Raw genomic sequence first — 24,277 nt, 5'->3', positions numbered from 1 at the left:
CTGGATTGTATCAATTATTAATGGAACACTGTTGTACATCTGTTTCGTGCTGAAATTCCCAAGACATACTTTTTGAATCTTCAATGGCATTAAAAATATAGGGTTAATTGCAAAAATTGCCCCTCAATTATACCATTTGTAACATTTTACACTTTGATCTTCAACACTAACATCTGTTTCTCTTGAACAATAAACTATATTAACAAAAAAAAAAAAAAACCCTCTCCATTAAGTTTTTAATTGTAATTAACATTTAATTTACCATTTTGAAGGTATTTTGACATTCTATATTTTAAAATTTAATTTGAAATTGAACTAAATTAAATTTTAAAAAAAACATCATAAATTTTTTTTATTCTACTAAAAAATATTTCCTAAAATTTGTAATTTACATTCAATCAATCATTAATGGATGTATCATAATTAAAAGTTTATTCTACTAAAAAATATTTCCTAAAATTTGTAATTTACATTCAATCATTAATGGATGTATCATAATTAAAAATTTAAGTATAAATTAATTTATAATTCAAATTAAATTTTAAACTATAGATCTATTAAAATACCCTAAAATAATAAATTAAATATCAATTTATGTTCAAAAAAACTAGCACATTTCATTGTTCCAAGAGAACAAATATTATATTTTAAAAATTAAGAGGCAAAGTGTTAACACGGATATAATTCAAAGAGAATTTTTGTAATTAATCCTAAAATATATGGTTACTTGCTAAGAAAAATGCTTTCCTTCATAGTACATACTTCTCAGTGGTTGACGTTTGGTATGTGATATCAGTAGCATCTGACATCACCGTTTGGTCTCTGCATTGACCATTTTTAAGAAGTTCCAGCTTTGGATTTTGCCTTTGAAAGGAGATTTGCGGCGTTAGTAGAAACGGGCCAAATTCTGTTTGTGTGCTTGTGGACTTTTTTTGTTTTTTTGTTTTTATTTCATGCTAACGTTCAAAGTTAGCGATATTTGATATTGCGGAGTAAATAACAATTTCATTTATTTCTCCAAGAGAAAGAGAGAGAAAGAAGACTTTCACTTTAAGATGGCTGTAGATCTGTTCAAGCGAGGACTTCAAACACACAGCTTCAACAAATATGGCCGAGTCATGAAATCGTTTCAACTATAGAATTCTCATATTCTTTAAGACTTACCCTCTCCTTTTGTCATTAGCTTAAAACAAATAATAAGCTTATAAATAGACCAAGGATGAAACCATCACGAATAAATGGAGCCGCGCCGCCAAAAACGAGTAAATTTCTCGCTATAAAACAATACCATTTACAAAAGAAAATCAATGAATACCGTAGTGTGAGTCCTGATAATGAGGCTGTGAATAGTCTCTAAGCTGAGGTTAACAAGATCCAAAACATAACATGAGACGACAGGGCAATAAGAGCCCATGTGAGAAAAGCCAAGGCTACGGAAATTTGAAATTTACCGCATGGGAGATGAAATTGAGGCGAGCAGAAATCCATGTCTCTTGCATACAGAATAACGATCCCGGCTGAGGAGCTTGCAGCTGCTAGTGATAGAGTAGCTGTCACCTGCACCATTTATAGAAGCCAAATTGTTCCCTTTGACTGCGCTCCCAAAGCATAAAGCAGGTAAACATAAATCAATCCAGAGCCAATGTTCAACAACAGAAGCGAGCAGGGCATCGATGATGCAAGTTAACACTATAATAATTGGCCTGGGGAAACTAGAATGCAAAAGGGTGGGAGAACAAACAGTAATGTTTGAATATCCGACATTTGAATCCAAACTGACAAACTAATGGTCGAATTGTTTCTTTAGAGTCATCCCTTTAGTTGTAATATCCGACATTTGAATCCAAACTGACAAACTAATGGTCGAATTGTTTCTTTAGAGTCATCCCTTTAGTTACAACAGCAAAGCCATACGAATATCATGGTCCAATCAACAGGGAAAAAAAAGATTTTTAAGAGTGATTTTTCATGTTATATCCATAAACGAGACGGGCAAAAGAAAATACAGAAATGGACGCTACACCACATCTGAAACATAAAAATTTCCACAAAATTAATGAACACAAAATAGAAAAAGGTTTTGTTCATGGTTTTAGCCAGGGAGGGGGGAGAGCTATTATATTTAAGAAATAAATAAATTACCCAATCTCCAACAACGAACAAGCTCACTAGGATTGGATTTTGGAGGTCCCTCTTTCTCCTTAAACCATAAATATCAAGACATGCAAGTCCAAAGCTCCAAAGCACTTGAAGTCCCATTGATGCGATCAAATAGCTGGAAAAAAAAAAGGTAAAGAATTCAGCACATGAATTATAACTCGTCAATATTTATGAGCTATTTAAACCATTACTCCCAGGAGCGCAACGCAAACATCATCAGATGGATATGAAAGTTGCAAATGCAAAATTTACTTCAACGCAGCTGAACATGTCTGTAAAACAAATATTTATGCCTCGTTCATTTTACCGATTCGAGTTTTCAATTATAGGTTTCTACAGTTAAAAGCTCTCAGAAAATGTCGCATCTAAGCTCGAATTGAAAACTCGAATTCACAAAGCGAACGAAGCCTAAGTAGTAGGCCACCATCATTCTAACTCTGATTATTGTCTATTGATATGCTGCGCAAAGACAACGACTTCTTCTCTTCTTTTTTTTTTTTTTTCTAATTCTTCAAGTATTCGTGAATGCTAAAGCGCGCAAGTTGATGATAGAAGGGGCTTGAATACCCGCATGAAGTTCTACAGCTATATGTATCATAAAGACCTCATTAACACTGCCTAAGTTACGCACCCCATTGGATGAAACAATTCTAGAAGTGAGTTCAGAATGACAATTGCTTTATTGCAATGTAGTATAACTGCTCTGAATAATCTTCTTTTCCATTAATATATACCCAAAAATATGCCAATCCCAAATAGATTTTCAACCATAAAATATTTCTACCACTTCAATAACTAGCTTTTACTTATTTGGCATAAAATCAGAACTGGGTTCTGAAAATTTCAACTCTCAAAAATAAGAGGTCCCAAAGCATAATATTGACTTCCAAGAACAGGAAACAGTATCCGGGTTTTCTTTGGTTCTCAAAATGGCGTTGTTCGTTTCAAAGCATAAATTTGTCTCAAAATGGGTTTATTTCACTCTTGTCTCCTCAAAACATCATTCCAAACATACATGATAGCATCTAATAATATAAACAGTATCTCAGATTCTCAATCAATAACAGACTAAATACGAAAATGTGTATCACATCTCTATTAAAACAAGGAATCTTAATTTCCAACAAAGAATTAAATACAGACTTCTATCAAAACAAGAAATGTGAATTCCTAACCATATCTAGGATTGTCTCAGCTTCCCACATTGCATTATATACTAGAACAAAGTAGTGTTTTAGTCCAGAATAATACCATTAACTAATTTCAACCAATCATAAAACAATGTAACATATCGTAGGCAACTGATTATGCTTTCCCTCAATATATATATATATATATATATATATATATGTATATATTTAGTGACAAGATAGAACAAAAACCAATAGAGATTCCAAAGAATTGAAAAGAACAGGGGGAAAAAAAAAAAAAAAAAAGAGGAAAATACCAAAAAGCAGTGAAAGTAGCGAAGCCACTGGCAGAGACCATAAGCCCAATCGAAGCGGCAGCACAAGAAGCTTGCCCTAATCGCAGTACCAACCCACTTCCCGATCCTGGTCTCCCCACCAACTGTTTCATTTTCCTCTTTTATCTTCTTCTTCTTCTTCTTCTCAAGCTCAGGAACTCAAAAATTGAATTGAAAAGAAAACGTAGCAAAAAATAATTGAATAGAGGGTACTTTGCTGAAACAAAGGGTACCAAAAACGAACCCTAGATTTCAATACTCTCCCATTGAAACAAGCCTTTTCCAATCCAATCTACACCATTTTTTTGCCTGGAATTCCAAAGAGGTGCGATTGTTGAGGAAGATATTCGGCTTCGAAATGCGATTGAGTTGAAGATTCGGAGTGTGATGAAATTAACCAAATCCTCGGGAACTGGGAAAATTTTCAATTATGAAGAAAAATCGCCTTTCTTTGGTCTTCTCTCATCTTATTCTTAAACATTTAAAAAAAAAAAAAAAAAAAGAGAGCCAGAGAGAGAAGAATATAGAATGATTATATTATATGACTTTTATTGTTGGCTTCGGAATTCGGATGGCAATGGTGTAATTAATTGGTACATAAATGCTGTCACGTAAATACGCGGTTTAATTTGATAACTCGAGTTTAGATGTGATTTTATATGAGAGTTTTTTATTGTAATAAAAAAATTAGATGTGATTATTTCTAATAGTTTTTTACTGTAAAAAAACTCAAATCGGTGAAATGAACATGGCCTAAATAAATGGATAAATTTAGGTCTCGTTCATTTCACCGATTCGAATTTTGTTACAGTAAAAAGCTCTTAAAAACAGTAGCACCTAATTTTTTTACTATAGTAAAAAAAACTCTCATATAAAATCACATATAAACTCGAATTAAAAACTCAAATTAGTGAACTAAACAGGCTTCAAGTCTTTATAACAACATCATAAATGCAAATGTTAATGTTCATTTTTTTTTTTTTTTGAAAATGAGAAATGTAATTAAATTAAGGGTAGTTTGACTTTGTTATATTGTTAAAAAAAATTTAATGTTATTGTGTTGTTAGTTAGAAGTTTGTTGTGATTAGAAGCATGTAGGTGTTTTGTAAATTTTTTTCAAAACTGTTGTGAATACTAAAAGTAGAAATTTAAATGTTAAATAAACTATGTATAAAATTATTGTGAAGATGTATAATGACCAAATTTGATATACTTTATCACATAAATTTTCAGTTAATTTCATTTATATTTTTAAGCTCAATATTCATAATAATTTTACACAAAAATACTATAAAAATGTATTATTTTAATTTATTATTTAAAGTACTTCAAAAAAATAAATTACTAAATTTCTTATTTATTAGTGTTGTTTTTAAATATTTTGATAATTATTTAAAATATTTGAGTAATATTCAGCATAGTATACTTATTAAAGATCTTCAATTTTAAATAAATATCTAAATAAAATGGAAAGATAGAAAATTAAGTTTTATTATTAAAGTTATTTTAATAAATTTAAACATTGGCAGCAGAAAGAGCTATGTAAAAGTAACATCTAACATTATTCTCAAGTTCTGTTGTTTGATAGCAATTTTTAGAAGTTGCTAGATAAAAATAGGATTTTCCAAACACCTTGACTTGTTGTAGCTTCTAAAAAAAAATAAAAGCAACCTCTAAAAGCAATGCCAAACAGGCCTTAAATAGAAAAATATAACCACTAATCCAAAAGCGAAAGACTCAAACGCATTGTGACTCAACCCTGACCACAGAGGTACAATTGAAATTATCAGGGGGGTAACACATGTATTGACTTCCAACAAGAGCAAACTAAAGAGGCACATAACAAATCAAGTACAAAATTGGCTATTTGAGACACACCACGGTGGATAACTCCGATCGATCGATATCGAGGGACCAAAAGCATAAAAGCCTACCATAACACTACAAAGATACATGACTTGCGGAGGAAACATAACGAAAACACCAGAAAGTTAGGAGATCACCCATGTTATTACAAGAAAAGATAAACACGTCAACGTAAACACCCTACCACTAAACGAAAGAAACACTAACGCCTTTATTTGACAGACACATAAATTAAAACAAGCAAGAAAAACCCGGACGACACACCAAACGGATTTATGATGACACGCCGAACACCACTAAGGGTTGTTGGGAATAGTGTCTTGAAAGCATGAGATGTAATTAAAGATTTTATTATTTAATTAATAAAGTAGAAGTTTCATTATTTATGTGCATGTATTATTGAATACTTTATGAATATCATTGAAAATTTCACGATTATTTATGTGACCTTAAATATGGTATATATAAGTGTTATATACTAGAGAATAGTATTTAAGGATAAGAATCGAAACATAAAGTTCATAATGGTTATCAATTAAAGTTTGAAATCTTTAATTGATTACATTATTAATACATGTCATTTTCATTCTGAATGGAACAATCTTATCTGATCGTTGATATGTCGAGATATCGAAGTGAGTGTATTTTACATAATGAGATTATGTAGGACTAGGACACATATACAATATGAATTTATAATAATTTCTGTTAAGTATAGAAACTCTTATTAAGTCTACTGATAGTCATATATATAATGAAATTAATACTGAGTTATTAACATACTCCTATTTATAGATTTGTGTCTTTTGACTTACTCGGTAAAGATCTCGACACACTTAGATCTTATCCTTGTATCTTGGAGACATGGAGAAATAGGTAGCCGGGATTGCTAATATTACGAGATGGAATCTATTCATTCTTGTGAGAAATAAGTAGATAAATAATTCCCTTGATGATTGATTCGGTACTTGGATTAGTAGGAGCTCTGATTCATGAATGTGTTTATGAATCATTATCCATTAAACAATCAATATTACTCAAGGATAAATATGTAATTAATGGATTTCACCTAACTCTAATTATGAATTATTTATAGAGGATCGATATATATAAAGTTACTATATCAAATGGACATTTCACATATATAATTAATTGTCTATAATATCAAGAGTGAAATTCTAAATTTATAGTGGGATAACTTTTGAAATTAATAGAATTAATTAATTAATTAATTAAATAGTTTAATTATTTATTTATTTTATTAGAACTTAATATTATGGGACCATGAGTTCTCGCATCGTCCTGTTAATTCCACAAGACACTAAAGGTAAAACAGTTTATTTAGAATTATGAAATTCTAAATTATGTCACTCATAAATAATTAATTAAGAATTAATTATATATATTAAATAATGTGATTATTTAATTTAATTTTTAAAAAACACTGGGACCACATAGGCCACACGCACAGTCATTGGGTGTAGGGGGCGTGTGGCACTAGTTGCATCTTAAGAAGATTTAATTATTTGCTCTCTAAGTTATCTTTTTACTTGTTTGACAAGTTGTCCAATTGGAATTCAAATTTAAGGAAAGTTTGACTTTAATTAAAATTTAAATTTGAGCCAAAATTGAAAATTGAATAAAGGAGAAATCTTCTCCTTCCTTATTTACTATAGGCGCCACACACACAATATTGGACACTATGGTGGCCGAATTTAACAAGGAAAAGGAAAGAGAAAATATTGTAAAATTCAAACGGGAAACTATCTCTAATTATTCAGGAAATTTTTTCTTATGTCTCCTTCCCTTGTATTGGCTGAATTTTAGAGAGAGAAAAATCAGGAGTAAAGTTCTCCATTCTCAGTTCCACACATACATGTGTTGATGTTTGTGAAAGATTAGAGAGATGAGTGATAACGTTTATTGTGTGTTCAGGTGTGCCCACACACAGTCTTATTAGAATACAAGAATTGACAAGGAAGCCTTTTGATAGTCTGAGGAACGAGATCGCTTGGATTGTTCATGGTCAAAAACCTCAAGTTATCACGGTCAAAAACCTCAAGTTATCCGCCTAATTGGTTACAAGGTATAATTCTTATACTAAACTAATTAGATTAATTTACTCGTCGTAAATTAATATATTCTATTGCATTCACAAACATTTTATGAAAATTTTGTTTGGACCTGATCCAAGTTTCCACGCTTTTGCACCCGAATTCAATTCGGAAACCTACAAGGGTATGCTTAGTAGGAGGGAAAGGGGTGGAGGGAAAGCCAAAAAAATCTTGTTTGGTTGGAGGGGGAGGAGAGGTGGAAGGAGACTCTCTCCATCTGGGCCCACATTTTTGCATTCCTCTTCTAATGGAATGATCCATACAATCTACTCATTAGAGATTGAAAAAGACTATTTTATCCTTCAAAAGTTAGTATGAAATTGGTAAAAATGACAAAAAAAAAGTAATTAAAAATCATTCATTCATCCATCCTTTTAACTTCTTCTCCCCCTACTAAACAATAAAAAGAATTACTATAATCCTCTTCATCCCTCCAACTATCTTCGTCCCGCCTCCTCTCCATTTGTCTTACCAAACGGAGACTAAGGATGAACGAGGGTGTTGTAACGTGAAAAAAAAGCTGAAGAATCACCGATAAAGATCTGAGCCTCCACCGCAAACAAAGAAACACGCCCACGGCCCATAAGGAAAAACACAACAGCCATTCTCCTTCCGCCATTTCTAACTACCAGCTCGCATACAAACCCCCTTCAAGGAATCACCATGTGGAGTAGACCAATCCACAGAGGGCTCATATTCGTTGGCGCTTGGCCATGTCCAACGATGATAGCCAAAAGCAATCCAGTAAAAACCTCATCGACACAAGTAACTCATACTTAAGCTATGACACCGTCAAAGTCTCACCGGGGAGATCCAGTCCACGGCTTTCAGGCACCTTCTCTTAGGGCCATGAGTCTAGAGAATTGCCTAAAGGCGGTGCCGAACTCCGGCCCTTAAAAACCTACTACTACCAACTCACATACAAATCCCCTTCACCATCTTCGACTACCAACTTGCATACAAACCCCTTCAAAGAATCACCGTGTGGAGTAGACCAAGCCATAGAGGGCTCAGAATCACTAGCGTTTGGCCGCGTCCAACAATGGTAGCCAAAAGTAATCCGGTAAAAACCTCATCGACACACGTAACTCCTACCTAAGCTATAACACCGTCAAAGTCTCACCGGGGAGATCTAGTCCATGACATCCAGGCACCCTTTCTTGGGGTCATGAGTCCATAGCACCGCCCAAGGGAGGCACCAGACTCTGGCCTTTAAAAACCTACTACAAGGCAATTATGAGAATATCAAAGGAGGAGAAGAAGAAACCCTAGCGGTGAAAAGAAAATAACGTATCCGTCAATAACTTTTATGATAATATCATATTCAATATTAAATATATCAGACAATAACTTGTTTCATATTTTGTTTCATTTATATTCTAATGTATAAAAATGTACAACTAAATTTTAATTTTAAAATAATTTTTTAAAATAGACCCACTTATGAAACCACTCAGGTTTGAATCCTAATTAACACATGCATATACTTTTGCACCCAATTACTTAAATTAGTCTTAAATGACAAAAAAAGATAGTGCAATACGAGGAAAAGTCAAACGCTTACTTTTGTAAAAATAATTAAAAATATCATTGTTATAATAACTAAATTAATATATTTTAACGTAAGAAGTTTTTTTTTTTGTTAATTTTTGCATTTTATAAGACATTTTTTTATTAAAAATTTAATTGCGGGAGAAAATTTATAAGAGTTTTTGAAGTTTATGAGAGAAAATTTAAAATCAAAATTCAGAAAACATTTTGTGATGAGATATATAATTTAGAAGAAAAATGTGTCATTTGTCCAAAAATTTCGATGCATCCTAATTAGAAGTTTAGAGCAAGTTGTTAAAACCAAGGACAAAATTTCGATGCATCCTAATTCTTAGAAAATAATAAAATAAATAAAAGTAAACTAAACTGCACCCAAGCAAAACCGAAACATGTGAGTATTAATCTGGTTTTTATTTTTTACGTTTTTTGAGAAAGAAAAAATGAAAACGTTTTTAAAACGATGTTTAACACAATAAAGATAAAAAATAGAAATGAAAAATGATTTTTTAATTTAGTGTAAAATGAGAGAAATGACTTTTAGTCATTTTTTCATTTTTTATTTTCGTTTTCTCTTCTCTCGAGTATAGAGAGAGAAAGAGAAACATTAATGAGTTTTTTATACTGAAAATAATATCTTGATAAAACTATCAAACGCATTTTTAAAAATAATTTATGTCTAAGATTGAAAACGTTTTAATTTTTATTTTTATATAAAAAATAAAATTATTTTAGAATGAGTTTCAAACGCGCCTTTTGTGATGAGTATAATTTAGAAGAAAAACGTGTCATTTGTCCAAAAATTTCGATGCATCCTAATTAGAAGTTTAGAGCAAGCTGTTAAAACCAAGGACAAAATTTCGATGCATCCTAATTCTTAAAAAATAATAAAATAAATAAAAGTAAACTAAACTGCACCCAAGCAAAACCGAAACATGTGAGTATAATTTGATCTCAGAAACAAGGAGGGAACAGACTTTACTCTTTGTTTATATAGAAGACTTGGCGAAACACCCAATTGTTTCGTCTTTGCTCCCAACATTTTTCTCCTGTGCGATCATTTTTTTGCTGAAGAAAGCGTTTGACCAGGAATTTCGTGTACAAAGACTTGATCAGTTGGAGCTAAAAATGGGAGATATTCGGTTCTTTGAGTTGAACACCGGCGCCAAAATTCCGTCCGTCGGTTTGGGAACATATGCCGCCGAATCTTCTCTCATCGACTCCACCATTAGCGCCGCCATCAAGGTTTTTTCTTCTTTTTTTTTTGGTCTAGTTTTTATTTTTTATTTTTTTTTTAAAGCTTCGTTAGAATCTGTGATTGATTTAGTTGACTTGAAATAGTGGGTGAAGCTTAACCGTTAATTCATGCTTGTGCAGTTGGGATATCGCCATATTGATTGTGCTCAAATGTATGGCAATGAAAAGGAGGTAATTATTTTTTATTTAACAAAAAATTTAGGCCCATTCAATTCGCCTTTCGAAATCAGGTGCCGTTTAGTTCGCAGTTTGCACCACAAATCAGAACCTTTACTACAGTATTTTCCCTAAAAAATTTTGAGTTTATTTTTTTGTTTATTTTTTGTTTTTTTGTTTTTTTGTTTTTTTTGTGTGTCAAACTTGAGTTTAAACTTGTGAACCAAAAGGAAGTGTCTTGAATCTTAATTTGAACACATTTGTACTGTATTATTAGAAAACAGTAATATAATAGTGTTTTGGGTTAATCTCATAATAATTGTCCGAACTCAAACTCAATCTCACTCCGTTTTGAGTTTTAAAACATCCCACATTTAACCCCAATGCATCGATTTGTTTCAGTTTTAGCTTTTGCGTCAATTGACGTTAAAAAGAGGACGTAATAGATGATGTTCCATTAGCAGAGTATTATTTTCCGTCAACATTACGAGCATTTTTTGTATTCCGTTAGCATAGTGTTATTTTCTGTCTGCATCACATGCATATTCCTCTTCTTAACTTCCAAAATGGTCTATAACTAAAAAAAAACTGATACATTGTTGTCGAGTTTGGGCCCTTTTAAAAGCCAGAGCCAAAAGCAGGTTTGAGGATAAAGTTTTAGGACCATTTGTTGGATTAGGCGTAATGTATTTTACCCCGCTCTCATTATGGGAGTTGTGATCTTGAAATATTATTCTTTTCTGATTATAGATTGGATCAGCTTTGAAGAAGCTGTTTGATGATGGTGTGGTGAAACGTGAGGAGTTGTGGATCACCTCAAAGCTCTGGTTTGTTTGAATTAAAAAAAAAAAATGCGAGTTTTCTGTGAAACTTTGGAATTTTGAGTTTGGATTTTAGATCTTAATGTAGAGTTCAAATGTTGGCTGAATCTATAAGGTGGTGTGCAGGTGTACTGATCATGAACCGGAAGATGTACCAAAGGCGCTTGATAAAACATTACAAGACTTGCAACTTGATTATGTGGATCTATATTTGGTAAACCACATTTGAGCTTGTCCTGCTTCTCATTTTGCCAGCATATGAATTTATGTCTTGTGCTTTAGTTTATTGATATGCTAACGAAATTGAATTGGAATGTAGAATTATTTGTTTGGAGCAAAATTGATTAAGTTTAGTCCATTATAAGGACTGATGGTGTAATGGGTTATTATTGCTAATTGGTGCTTTGCTAATGGATGTCATGTAAATGTAATTTGTTTAGATCCACTGGCCGGTCAGCATAAGAAAATGGTCTGGTAGCTTTAGACCCGAAAACCTTACACAACCTAACATTCCAAGTACTTGGAAAGCAATGGAGGCACTCTATGACTGCGGAAAGGCTCGGGCAATCGGAGTTAGTAATTTCTCTTCCAAGAAGCTCGGGGACTTGTTGGAAGTGGCTCGAGTTCCTCCGGCTGTTAATCAAGTGGAATGCCATCTTACATGGCAGCAGCCAAAGCTACATGCGTTCTGTAAATCAAAGGGTGTTCACCTATCTGTGAGTGTCATGACTATAAACTGACTTAATTTAGCTATGGGCAAAACACAGCCATCGAATTATAGTGTTGTCTGGAAACAAAATGGATACTATTTAATTTACTATGTGGGATAAACATGTTATTTGCAGGCGTATTCGCCGTTGACCAGGACTCTAGTTTTTAAGCATCCAAATGTTGCTTCGATAGCGGAGGAACTTGGAAAGACTCCTGCACAAGTGGCTCTTCGTTGGGGCCTGCAAATGGGTCACAGCATACTGCCTAAGAGTGCAAATGAGGCTAGACTCAAGGAAAACATTGACGTTTTTTATTGGTCCATACCGGAAAACTTGCTTCCTAGGCTTTCTGAAATTGAGCAGGTGAGTACTTTCTCTTGGACTTGGTCCATAAAGCCATATCTATCATTAAGGTAGGAGTTTCTATGATAGGGAATACTTACTATTAATGTGCGTTTCTAAACATTAGATTGTATTAGTGCACGCTTTTAAACATTAGATTGTATCACACAAATTTTTTTTTTTTTTTGGCTACTGATATCATGTAACAAATTTATAAAAAAAGAAAAAAAGAAAAAAAAAAGTGTGTGTGTGTGGCTTATTCGCATTAAATTCAAACGATTTGGAGGAAATTACTACAAGTTTTTTTTTTTTTTTTTTTTTTTTTCACACCCTACTGTGGAAATTTCCTATCAAACAGTCTTGGGACTATTTTCATCTTAAGTGGAGTTTTCTTTTGGATATATATTTTTTTCTCCTTCTGGACTGCAGGAAAAAATGGTTAAAGGAAAAGATTTTGTACACGAGACTCTAGGCGTGTACAGGACTCTTGAAGATCTCTGGGATGGCGAGGTGTGAGCAGAAACAGAATGGGTTGTAATAAGCTCCAGGCTTTTGCTTCATTTGTCCTTTTTAATCATGGGTGATATCAGAACTAATGAAATAATATCAGTTTAAACTAATGAAATAATATCAGTTTATTTATTATATATTCTGTATTTATGTATTATTATTATTATTATTATTATTATTATTATTACTATTATTATTATTTTGCTTAAATAATATGGTTCTGAAATGAGATTTCTCAAACATTTAACAGATGATACTAATTTGATAAAGTGCTAAACTATGAGTACCAAATGATGTTTTTCTTTTTCTTTTTTTTTTTTTAATGTGTTTGTATTTTTGTTCTTGTTCTTGTTTATCTTTTTCAATGTTAACCTTTTTTTTTGTAATTAATACAACTAGCCCCTGATCCTTAAGTTTTTGGTAAATTGATCCTCAATCTTTTAATTTTGACAAATTAAAAATATGTGATCTTTTAACTTACTGGCGAATTTTCGATCCAATTGATGACGGGCTCCGAAGTTGCGATTGATCGGCTAGAGAGAAAATAAAAAGGATTTCAGGTGAAAAATTAGTTCATAAAATACAATTGTGGGGAAATTATCTGGAAGATTTCATGTGAAATCGACATATTGAAAGAAGAATTAGCATCTGTACACACAGTAACCCTCCTGCACATCATGCCATAGTAGCAAACAATCATTTCTTAAGTCCTCTATTGCAGTTAATTTTTGACACCCTTTATTAATTGGACCAATAAAAGATCAGGGACTGATTTATCAAAAATAAAAGATTTGAGGACCAATTTACCAGAAACTTAAAAGACCAGGGACCGATTGCGCTAATCACCCTGGTAAATCAAATGGTATGCAGAAACAGAACCGAACCCCTGAACCCTAAAACCCACGTCACTTGCATTTCCGCCTTGTCTTGTCTTCCAACACAATGTGGAGGTCGGTTATGGCGGCACGAGCCTCTCATCTCTTGAGAACACACTCATCATCAGCTCGCAAGCTTCTCTTCGGAACGCCTCAGAAAAACTCCAACATTTTTCACCCCAAAGCGCGAGCCTTTACCCCTCGATTCCTCTCCCAAACTCCGACCAACAACCTTAGTGACAACTCCGATTCTTCGGACGTGGAGCGGCTTCCAGAACCTTCCTTGTTCGGCGAAAATGGCGGTGCTTCCCAGATCGAAACTGCCCAGTTGGAGAATTTCGTTGCCGAGGATGAAGAAAACGATGCCGGGAAGGTGGAGGAATTGTTGTCTCTTCTTCAGACCAGAACTTCGGAAGATGGGTCGTCTTCTTCTCTGGAGTCCAGATTCGACGCCATGGATTTGAGTCTTCACGAGGAGTTCATGGTAAGAGTTCTTCAAACCCCACAGCTCGTGACTGAGAATTTGATTACTTTCTTCGCATGGGCTTTGAAGAAAAAACCAGAGATTAGACTAAATCCTGGTGTTTTGGAGTCACTAGTTAGGGCTGTATGTGATAGTAGTCCTAAGAGGAAACTGGCCTATTGGTTGTGGGATTTGGTGAAGGAGATTGGTGAGGATGAAATTGATGTGCTGAACACTGAGATTCTCAATGGGCTTATTGCTTCGTTTTCTAAGTTGGGTAAAGGGAAGCCTGCTATGGAGGTTTTTGAAAAGTTTGGGGACTTTATGGTTGAGCCAAATGCGGATACGTATTACTTCACGATTGAGGCACTTTGCAGGCGCCCAATGTTGGATTGGGCTTTCTCGGTTTTCGAGAAGATGATTGACATGGAGAAAGTGCCCGAGGATGGTGGTAAAGTCGGTAGGATCATCTCGTGGTTTTGCAAGGCGAAAAGGGCTAAAGATGCCCATTTGGTTTATATGTTGGCGAAGGAGAAGGAGTGTACGGTTCCTCAGTGCGCGGTTAACTTCTTGATAAGTTCCCTCTGCCGGGAGGATGGCACAGTGAGATTGGCGCTAGAGATGTTGGGTGATTTTGAGGGAGAAGCGCGTAAGTATGCTATCAAGCCATTTTCAACTGTGATTCAAGGCTTGTGTAGGATAAAAGATGTGAATGAGGCAAAGAAATTGCTTCTTAAGATGACAACGGATGGCCCACCTCCGGGAAATGCTGTCTTTAACTCGGTCATCCATGGATTTTCCAAGGCTGGGGAAATGGGAGAGGCAATTGAGACAATGAAGATGATGACGAGTAGGGGCTTGAAGCCGGATGTCTACACTTACACTGTTATTATTAGTGGTTACACCAATGCAGGCCAGATGCAGGGGGCTCGTAAGATTCTAGCGGAAGCCAAAAAGAAGCATTCCAAACTGAGCCCCGTGACATACCATACACTCATTCGTGGGTATTGCAAACTCGAAGAGTTTGACAAGGCTTTGGAGTTGTTGGCTGAGATGGAAGATCACGGGGTGAAACCTAACGTTGACGAGTACAATAAGTTGATCCAATCTCTTTGCCTCAAGGCTTTAGATTGGGAGACTGCAGAGAAATTGCTAGACGAAATGAATGAGAAGGGTTTGCATCTAAATGGGATCACAAGGGGGCTAATAAGAGCAGTCAAGGAAATGGTGGAAGAAGAAGTCGAGACTACAAAGATTAATGTAGAGGCCTAATACGAAGATATGAGGATTCGGGGGTAAGTTAATAATAGAGCAGTTGATTTTGTTAATTTTAAATCTCTTTGTTATCTCTCTGATTGAAAATGCAATCCAAGAGCTTTCTTCTGCTAATATTGGTTCTTTTACATTCAAAGTCAGGGATATGTGGCTTGAGTTTAAGAGCAGGTTGTTTGTACTCGCAAGGTGCAATTTTCTAGTTGGTTCTTTGGTTCCATTTTTTTTTTTTTTTTTCTGAATGAATATCATTCTCTTATATTGAGTTTCCTTTTTTCCCCCTCTTTTCTTTTCATATCCATTTTACTTTTATTAAAAAAGACACCATCAAAAACCACCTAAATGCTAATAAAGCCATCAATGTCGCCAACCCAATTTCAAACTCAACCGGCTGTTTTATCTTGCGAGGTACAATTATAGAGTTTAATATATCTTTTTTTTTCCTCTTTTGGTATCCAATAACTCCTTACTTTGTGTCAATAAAAATTTCTATATAGCATTTGTGATGTCTTGGTACTAATCTTTTCTCTGAGCTACGGCGGTGAAATGTAGCGCTCATTTGGTGTGAAGAAATTGGATAACATTTGAAAGACGTCTTGCTTTGAATTGTCAGTTGGAAGTTTTCTGTAATCTTTAGAATACAATCCCATCTAATGTATGTGCATGATCAATTATTAAGTAATGTTGTGTTTTACAGTTTATATTAATCCGACGAGAAAAGGATTAAATTGATGGAGCTGAGGGAAGATGAAGTTGATGGATTTGCCACTTTGAGGCATTTAGAATTGAAAATTTGAGTACGAATAATGAGTGCTGCGGGCAGCCAAAGGAAGTATATAGGCACTTCCCAAGAAACGTGAAAATGATAAACAAGGATGTTCTCCAAAAAAGCAAAAAGAGTTGTATATTTACAAGACCGGTTCTTTTGTGATGTTTCTCAAGTTAAACTTGACTGTTTAATGCCAGTTTGGCGTTGTTGTGCTGTTAAAAATTTTGTTGCTGTTGTGTTTTTAGTTAGAAGTTATTGTGATCAGAAGTATTTTTTTAAAAAATTATGTGTTTTAGTAAATTATGTATAAAATTATTGTGAATATATAGAATGATCAAAATAGACATAATTTAGCACAACATATTTATAGTTAGTTTCATTTCTATTTTTTTTTCTTAACGAAAGTTTTTTTTCTATTTTTAAGGCCAATATTTGAAGTAATTTTATACCAAATACTAAAATGATATATGATTTTAATTTTTTATTTAAATTTTTTTAAAAAATAAATTGTTAAATTATTATTTATAGTTGTCATTTTAAACATTTTGATAATTATAAAAAATATTTGAGTAAAATTTAACATAGTATATTTACAAAATATTTTAATTTTAAATAATATTTAATTTGGTGTGAAAATAAAATAGGTAAATAGAGAATTAAGTTTTATTATTAAATTTTTTTTTTAGTAAATTTAGAGAATGACAACATAAGTAATTGTGTAAAAGCAATTCATGATATGCTTTTCAAATTTTACTGCTTGACAACAGTTTTTAAAAGCTGTTAGATAAAAGCAGGACTTACTAAATATCTGAATCTACTATAGCTTCTTACAAAAACTAAAATTAATATCAAACGGGCCTAAATAAAATTGAACTCGACTTAATAAGTATTCATGTAGTATATTGAAACAACGTACAAAGTTTAGGAATATTTATGAAATTAATCTTAAGTATTTTGAACATTTGCCCTTGAACTTAAAAGGTTTTAACTTTGCTAGTTAAACTTTTAATTTGAACAATTTATTCCATCAATTTGCAAACTGTTGCAAATACCTTATATAAATTTTTCTCTGTTATTTTATTTTATTTTATTTTCTTGTTAAATTTAAGGAATTGAGCGTTGGGTAATTGGAGATTTGTGTTTACGAATTAAGTTGGGATATTGGATTGGATTGGTTGATGTGTTTATTATTCATCAGATTGGATGGAGTTTTTTCAAATCAGCATGTGCAGATTGGATTGATTTAAGTTTAAAAAAAATGTGAATTGATTAAATTTAAATTAAAGAGTAAAAATGAAAATAAAAAGAAAAAAAAAAGCTACAAAAGGAACAATAATATTAGGCCCCGTTCTTGATGGTGCCAATTCAGTAACTAAGTTACAGAAAGATGACTTATTCTTATCTTAGTTTGTCTCATAAAAATAAGTTGACAAGTGGCAACTAAAAACAGAGCTGATTGCAACATAGTTTGTATTTAGCACTCTTCAATTAAAAATAGAAGAGGAAAAATTTTCATTTTCTTAAGAAAAGAACGCTCATGATAATGTTACACCATAAAGACAAAAGTGCACCGGATTGCACTATATCAAAATCATAATAAAAAAAAAAACCCAAAAAATTAAACATTAAAGGAAATGTCATGTCTATGGTAGGGGGCTCGGTTGTGTGTCCCGAGGCGGTGGGTCGCTACGGTCGCAACCCATCCATGGGTCGCTCTATCTCCTCTATTATGACTAGCCGATAGAGAGGTCGTGATTTCACGACCTTTAGCTCACATTTGAGGAGAAGGAGATTGCGCGACGGAGAAAAATGCAGCTGGAGGAGTGATAGGTTTTCTATTTCGTCACGAGCCAAGGAAGGGAGGGGTGGCGATGATGGTTCACCGAAGGCTTTTCTTTTTTTTCCCCTAGTACTTTTAATTTTTTCTAATTATTGATTAGATTAAAAAAAAAGGGTTGTTATCCAATGTGGTTGTGTTTATGTTTTCCTAGTAACTTTCATTTTTTTTTTTTTTATAATTATTGATTAGATTAAAAAAATTGTTATGTAATGTGGCTATGTATATTCTTGTTTACAAAGGAGCGCAATCTGGGACTATTGATTTTCAATTGAATTGTTAAAAAAAAAAAAAAGTGTTATCAATAAGGTATATACATTGCGTGCAGTGTTTCAATTTTCTTAAGATGGTTTGGAGTAGACCTGTCTCGTTCAGTTCACAGATTTGAGTTTTTAATTTGAATTAAAATATAATTTTATGTGAGAATTTTTTACTGTAGTAAAAAAAATTAAGACCCCGTTCATTTATTGATTCGTGTTTAGAATTCGAGTTTTGTTACAGTAAAAAACTCTCAGAAATAATCACATCTAACTTTTTAGTTACAATAAAAAGCTCAATGTAACTTTTTATATGAGTTTTTAACTGTATCGAAACTGAAATTAAAAACTCGAATCACAACGAGGCCTTTATATCATTGGACAAGAGACGAGTACCAGCCAAGAAGATCAAGCGAAAATTTTTGTAATTTGACCAACAAGTCATTGGTTTAGAAGCTCAAAGGGCACGAGTCCCTAAATACCGGAAAGGACAATAACGTATTTTCCCGCCCAATAGTGGCGGGCCAGTGCACTCTCTCACTTTCCAAAATTCTGTCCCTTGAACTCCAAATCTCTTATCAAAATCTCTATAAAGTGCACGGAGCCATAGTTTCTGTTATTTGCTGCCTTGATTTCTCTGCATCGAGACCTCGCTTTCAGCGATTTTCTGGAAGAGAAAGAGAAGGATTGAAAATGGCGGACGATATTTTGTATTTCGAGCTCAATACTGGCGCCAAAATGCCTTCGGTGGGGTTAGGGACATGGCAGTCTAGCCCTGGGTTGGTCGCCGACGCCGTCACTGCCGCCATTAAGGTCTTTTCCTTCCTTGTTTCTGGTTTAAGAGCTTTGTTTGTATTCTAAGAATGTTGAGCATTTTTTGTAATGGCTATAATTATGTTTGTGATCATTACTCAGACATTGCTCAATGAATTTGGAATTTGGAATTTGAACTTTAGTTGGATTTTTTTTTCTTAGTCGCCCCCAAAACTGGAATGAAATACATGAAAGTATGACAACAGTATTCTCTGTCTTGTAGTGAATCTGTGGTTTTGATTGATTATAGGCAAAACTATTCACTTTGGAATCGGAAAGGGAAGGGAATTATACTTATGGCATGTTTGGTTTATCGGGTTGAACACAAATTCAAATTTTTGTGAGAGAATATAGGTTAATAAGGTTTGAATTGTGGTTCAAACTGCAAATCAAATGGAGGCTTGGCTATTACGGATTAGAATTGCATTCCTAATTTAATAAGCAAAAGACGAAAGAGAAACACTCCTTTTATTCTCTCTCCACTGATGATATGAAAATTTGCTCTTGTCTATGTAAGCAGTGGAACTCTTCCTCTTGTATGGGAAAACCAACCGCTTTGGCTCCGATTATTGGCAATTGGATTCGTCCGAGTGTAATATGCAACTAACTTTCTTTTCTTCTGACTGCAGATTGGATATCGCCATATTGATTGTGCTCGACTTTATCGTAACGAGGCAGAGGTAAACGCGCCAAGTTTTGCTAAATCAATTTTCTTATGCCCCTAGTGTGTCATTCTCATTAGGCATTAACTCAGGAGTTTAAACTACCTTAATGGCTATTCCTCTATGTGTTAAGTCTTTATATCTCTTCTGGCTGGCTTATGTTTTCGTTTCTTTATCAACCTTTACACGCAGCTCCCTTTTTTTCTTTAAAATATGATCCTAGGGAAGATTTGGGATGATGTTTTTTGCAACACTGAATGATAAAATCAGAATGAATAGACAATACGAAGAACCCATATATTTGTGGAATTTGGGTTGAAAATAGTTATAGAATTTTGTAGGCCAAAAGAAATTATAGGTATCTAACTTTCTAAGTACTCGAGTCCGAAAAAAAAAGAAAGGTAAGTACTCATTTCTTATGTAACACATTTTCATCTGTAATCTTATTCAAGCCTGTTAGCTGGAAAATATTACCATCATGGTTTTGGGGTTCTAGGTATATAGTCAAGACCTGTTTGTTTTTGCAAAGCCAATATTAAGCTTTCTCCATATATTTTTTTCCCATTTATTGTCATTAGACTAGAATTTTCATGTCAATAACAAGAAACGCAACAAGGCACTAGTCTTAGCGTGTTCCTCTTTTACCTAATTATTATGCAAACACCCAGTTCTCTTATGATTTTAATTTAGATATGTGCTAGCTATATCACGATTCTTGGTGCTTTGGTTGATATTATGTTGTTTCTTTCTGTTCCTATTTGAAATCTTTTGAGTTTTCATGGGTTTTGAAGGTATATCTTTCTTTGCTTTTCTGTAGATTGGTTCTGCTTTGAAGAAGCTATTTGAAGATGGTGTGGTCAAGCGTGAGGATTTGTGGATTACGTCTAAACTGTGGTTAGTTGTCAATAGTGTGTTGAAACTTACTTTAGGCTATCACAGATACAGCATTATGTTATGTTCCTTGATTAGAGCGTTGACTTCATTTAAGCCTCTGCCCCGATGGCAACACAGAACTTGGGACTATACATTCCTCCCCAGGGAATAAGATTCCTTTTTTTTTTCTTTTTTCGGTAACGTTTGATGTTTTGAAACCACAACATGAGAAAGGCAGTACCGTGATAGGTGAATGAGGATTTCATAGCCACGGCAGTCCAAAGTTAAGAACTTCTTTTAATCCTGGAACTAACTCAACTATGAGCTAACAAATAAGATATTATTGATTTTGCCTGTTATTTCTGCCATTTAAAGATATGATCTCTTTGGTTTACATATCTAAATGCCAGATGGCCCACAGGTCTACTGATTTTGCACCGGAATATGTACAAGAGGCATTGGACAGTACTTTGCGAGACTTGCAGCTTGATTACGTTGACTTATACCTTGTATGTATTACCTTCAAAGCTTATTCATGTACCGTCTCAGGCAGTGTGAGATAACAGCATGCATTGAGTTCACCTTATATAGAAGTAGAATGAGAAAAACTTCTGCCTTGATCCTGGTCAGGAAGCATTAATGGTTAAAATCAGGATCCTTAAAGAATAAGGCTCATTCTTTTCCGTATTTGAATCTGTTGAAGAAGTCAAAAGTTCCTGACAGATCATTGTTCCCTTGAGATTTAGAAACCTTACCCATTTTAGCTACCAACTCTTTTCTTCAAAATTCTTGACAACTAATGTCAACTTTTTGAAATAACATACATTTAATTGATGAAGTTATCAACACTAACCAAGTGTTGTTGCTCAAATTTGAAGATCCACTGGCCAGTGCGGATGAAAAAGGAGTCAGTAGGCTTCCATCCCGAAAACCTTCTTGTACCAGATATACCTGGCACTTGGAGAGAGATGGAAGCACTCTTTGATTCGGGTAAGGCTCGAGCAATTGGTGTGAGCAATTTTTCATCAAAGAAGCTAGGAGATTTGCTGGATGTGGCGCGCATTCCTCCTGCTGTTAACCAAGTTGAATGTCATCCGTCCTGGCAGCAGACAAAGCTACACGCATTCTGCAAATCCAAGGGAGTTCACCTTTCTGTGAGTGTGCCTCTGCAAAATTACATTTCGTTTGTGGTTGTTGGCATTTTGTGGATTCATTCAAGTTGAAATTGCATATGCGCTATAATATCCCTACATTTGTTTCAGGGATATTCACCATTGGGTTCTCCTGGCACTACGTGGATCAAAAGCGACGTCCTCCAGAATCCAATTCTCAAGATGGTTGCAGAAAAATTAGGAAAAACTCCTGCTCAAGTTGCTCTTCGTTGGGGCCTGCAAATGGGTCATAGCGTTCTTCCTAAGAGCACAAACGAATCAAGAATCAAAGAGAACTTTGATGTTTTTGGTTGGCATATACCGGAGGACCTGTTTGCCAAGTTTCATGATATTGAGCAGGTAAATATTTACTTGATCCTTTCTTATTTTTCCTTTTCTCTGACGAAACTATCACATAGTAAGCTGATATATAGCTGCCATTTGACTCAAAGGAAACACACTACACAAAACTTTACAGCCGTAACTTTTCGTTAGCAAATTGTCCGATTCTTAGGTTGGTTTTTAACTGGGGGATTGGGATAGTGGATGTTAGATAAATGAGCAATTATTGATAATTTTCATTGACTGGTTATTCTCATTTAATCAATAAAGGCAAACTGTTTTTCTAATTGCAGGCAAGACTTGTAAGAGGGACCTCAATTGTCCATGATACTTATGGTCCATATCGGACTCTTGAGGAGCTTTGGGATGGTGAGATCTGAATGGTTATATCACTCTTAATCAAAGGGCTAGTATAGATGATGATTGTTTTGACAATTCTGTTAAACATTTGGTGCACTGAACTCTTTCTTGTTTTGATGGCGCTAAAAATAAGACTTTCATTTTATTCTAGTAATCTGGTTTACCACAGTTCCTTTATTATTTTACTTTTACTTTGCTGCATGCTTGATTCATGATGGTTGAAAGTATACTAGTTACCAAGAAATAAATATAGCTTTCTAATTTTTTGGTTGACAAGTTCAAAATCATGTTTTATATCATAGTACAACAAACTTCGTTTGGATTATGGGATAGTAATCCGAAATACAGGAATTTATTTGTTTGTTTATTTATTTTTTTGGTTGTTGAAGAATTGCAGAATGATAACTTCTGTAGAACTTGCAAGTGACAAGGACGTTAGTTACCAACTCTGCTTGGACCAAGCAACAAAAGGCCCAAAATGATTTCCAAACTCTATTTGATTCTGGCTAATCATACATCTATTTGATTCTGGGTCACCATCTTTATCATCTACCATTTAAAGCAACATTTTTATGGGAAATAGTAGAAAATAGGCTAATATAAAAAATTCAAGAAAGTATATAGGCTAATTTTTAGTTATAGAAATTAATAGGTCATAACTTGTCAAGTTATGGTTTATAACCAGATAAGTTATGGACAAACTTGTCAAGTTATGGTTCATAGTCAGACAAGTTATGAATAATAATTTGTCAAGTTATGGTTCATAACCAGACAAGTTATGGACGAAAACAGTAATTTGACCTATTTATTAACTTATGTAAACTATTGGCCTATTAATTAAAGAGGATAAAATCTCACGACTAACTGTGGTACATTTTTAAAAGTTAAGGACTGAAATGAGATTGAGGATAAATTTCATGAACTATTTGTGGAATTAACCCTAAATTTTTTAAATGATGTTATTCTACTCTAGAGGAGAACATCGATTCTCAAGTTACACTGAATTTAAAATAAATATGATCTCTCCATTTAAAATAAGGTTCGAATCGCATTCAAATCACTCCAAACCATATAGCATGATTCAAGTTTTCATTAGGAGCAGACTAATGTTGTGATGTTAAAGTGTATACATCTATATGATGCTGATTAATAGTAAACATTGAATCAAACCACCAGTATATTGGAATTTGAAAGATTACAATTTTAGCAATAAAAGCTTGGTCCTTCCATGAGTATCGTTTCGAGGATTCCATTATGCAAACCACCTTATTTCATCTGCGATGTAAGACTATTTCCGATATAAAACTAATATCAATTGTATATTTGATACTAAAAAATATTTAAGATGTGTTATTTTAATTTGTGCTTCAATACATAATGCTTTTTTAATCTTAAATCTACTTTTTTTCATAATTATTAATATTTGAAAGTTGTAAAAATAAACTTTTAAAGTCAATTTACTTTTAAATTGCACTCTTTTAAAACAATAATGCTTAGTTTATATGTTGTGAAAAAATCATTTTTATACTTTTTGTTATAGCAAAATATCTCTCTAATATCTTGTATTTTCAACAGTATCAAAATGTACCTTCATCTTTTGAAAACTCTCTTTTCTGAGACTGATTTTTAGGACATAAAGGCCCTGTTTGTTTCT

At 33.6% G+C, this 24,277-nt stretch overlaps 4 protein-coding genes across 5 annotated transcripts; 3 read left to right on the top strand and 1 right to left on the bottom strand.

The window, feature by feature from the left end:
* Positions 1-992: 992 nt before the first annotated feature.
* LOC21400004 (CASP-like protein 5B2) lies at positions 993-4,121 on the bottom strand. Of its 2 annotated transcripts, XM_024172498.1 has the most exons (4): positions 3,608-4,121; positions 2,143-2,275; positions 1,452-1,557; positions 993-1,274 (listed from the first exon to the last, which is right to left on the bottom strand). In XM_024172498.1, the coding sequence occupies exons 1-4, from the start codon at positions 3,736-3,738 to the stop codon at positions 1,180-1,182; spliced, it is 465 nt and encodes a 154-aa protein (XP_024028266.1). In that variant the 5' UTR covers positions 3,739-4,121; the 3' UTR covers positions 993-1,179. The 2 variants fall into 2 exon arrangements, with proteins under 2 accessions (XP_024028266.1, XP_010088588.1); XM_010090286.2 differs by having other exon boundaries at positions 1,210-1,557.
* Positions 4,122-10,095: 5,974 nt separating this feature from the next.
* On the top strand, positions 10,096-13,084 carry LOC21400003 (aldo-keto reductase family 4 member C10). The gene is made up of 7 exons (XM_010090285.2): positions 10,096-10,398; positions 10,531-10,581; positions 11,317-11,393; positions 11,514-11,601; positions 11,828-12,103; positions 12,233-12,460; positions 12,869-13,084. Exons 1-7 carry the CDS (start codon positions 10,282-10,284, stop codon positions 12,953-12,955), a joined length of 924 nt encoding a protein of 307 aa, XP_010088587.1. The 5' UTR covers positions 10,096-10,281; the 3' UTR covers positions 12,956-13,084.
* Positions 13,085-13,841: 757 nt separating this feature from the next.
* LOC21400002 (pentatricopeptide repeat-containing protein At3g02650, mitochondrial) lies at positions 13,842-16,576 on the top strand. Its single transcript, XM_010090284.2, has 2 exons — positions 13,842-15,582; positions 16,257-16,576. Exon 1 carries the CDS (start codon positions 13,892-13,894, stop codon positions 15,557-15,559), a length of 1,668 nt encoding a protein of 555 aa, XP_010088586.1. The 5' UTR covers positions 13,842-13,891; the 3' UTR covers positions 15,560-15,582; positions 16,257-16,576.
* A 2,458-nt stretch (positions 16,577-19,034) lies between these two features.
* On the top strand, positions 19,035-22,784 carry LOC21400001 (NADPH-dependent aldo-keto reductase, chloroplastic). The gene is made up of 7 exons (XM_010090283.2): positions 19,035-19,235; positions 19,865-19,915; positions 20,715-20,791; positions 21,192-21,279; positions 21,649-21,924; positions 22,033-22,281; positions 22,557-22,784. Exons 1-7 carry the CDS (start codon positions 19,116-19,118, stop codon positions 22,641-22,643), a joined length of 948 nt encoding a protein of 315 aa, XP_010088585.1. The 5' UTR covers positions 19,035-19,115; the 3' UTR covers positions 22,644-22,784.
* Positions 22,785-24,277: the final 1,493 nt, after the last annotated feature.

This window comes from Morus notabilis, unplaced genomic scaffold (assembly GCF_000414095.1).
Source record: "Morus notabilis unplaced genomic scaffold, ASM41409v2 Scaffold177, whole genome shotgun sequence".
Taxonomy (NCBI): domain Eukaryota; kingdom Viridiplantae; phylum Streptophyta; class Magnoliopsida; order Rosales; family Moraceae; genus Morus; species Morus notabilis.
This window is presented reverse-complemented; position numbering and strand designations above follow the sequence as displayed.

Excerpts from the sequence above, each read along its gene's own strand:
- LOC21400002 (XM_010090284.2), top strand. The coding sequence starts at position 13,892 with ATGTGGAGGTCGGTTATGGCGGCACGAGCCTCTCATCTCTTGAGAACA.
- LOC21400004 (XM_010090286.2), bottom strand. The coding sequence starts at position 3,738 with ATGAAACAGTTGGTGGGGAGACCAGGATCGGGAAGTGGGTTGGTACTG. Across the intron at positions 2,276-3,607 it reads GCTACTTTCACTGCTTTTTG|CTATTTGATCGCATCAATGG; the intron begins GTATTTTCCTCT and ends TTTTTTTTCCAG. Across the intron at positions 1,558-2,142 it reads TGTTCGTTGTTGGAGATTGG|GTGACAGCTACTCTATCACT; the intron begins GTAATTTATTTA and ends TAAATGGTGCAG.
- LOC21400001 (XM_010090283.2), top strand. The coding sequence starts at position 19,116 with ATGGCGGACGATATTTTGTATTTCGAGCTCAATACTGGCGCCAAAATG. Across the intron at positions 19,236-19,864 it reads CCGTCACTGCCGCCATTAAG|ATTGGATATCGCCATATTGA; the intron begins GTCTTTTCCTTC and ends TTCTGACTGCAG. Across the intron at positions 19,916-20,714 it reads TTTATCGTAACGAGGCAGAG|ATTGGTTCTGCTTTGAAGAA; the intron begins GTAAACGCGCCA and ends GCTTTTCTGTAG.
- LOC21400003 (XM_010090285.2), top strand. The coding sequence starts at position 10,282 with ATGGGAGATATTCGGTTCTTTGAGTTGAACACCGGCGCCAAAATTCCG. Across the intron at positions 11,602-11,827 it reads ATTATGTGGATCTATATTTG|ATCCACTGGCCGGTCAGCAT; the intron begins GTAAACCACATT and ends TAATTTGTTTAG. Across the intron at positions 12,104-12,232 it reads CAAAGGGTGTTCACCTATCT|GCGTATTCGCCGTTGACCAG; the intron begins GTGAGTGTCATG and ends TGTTATTTGCAG.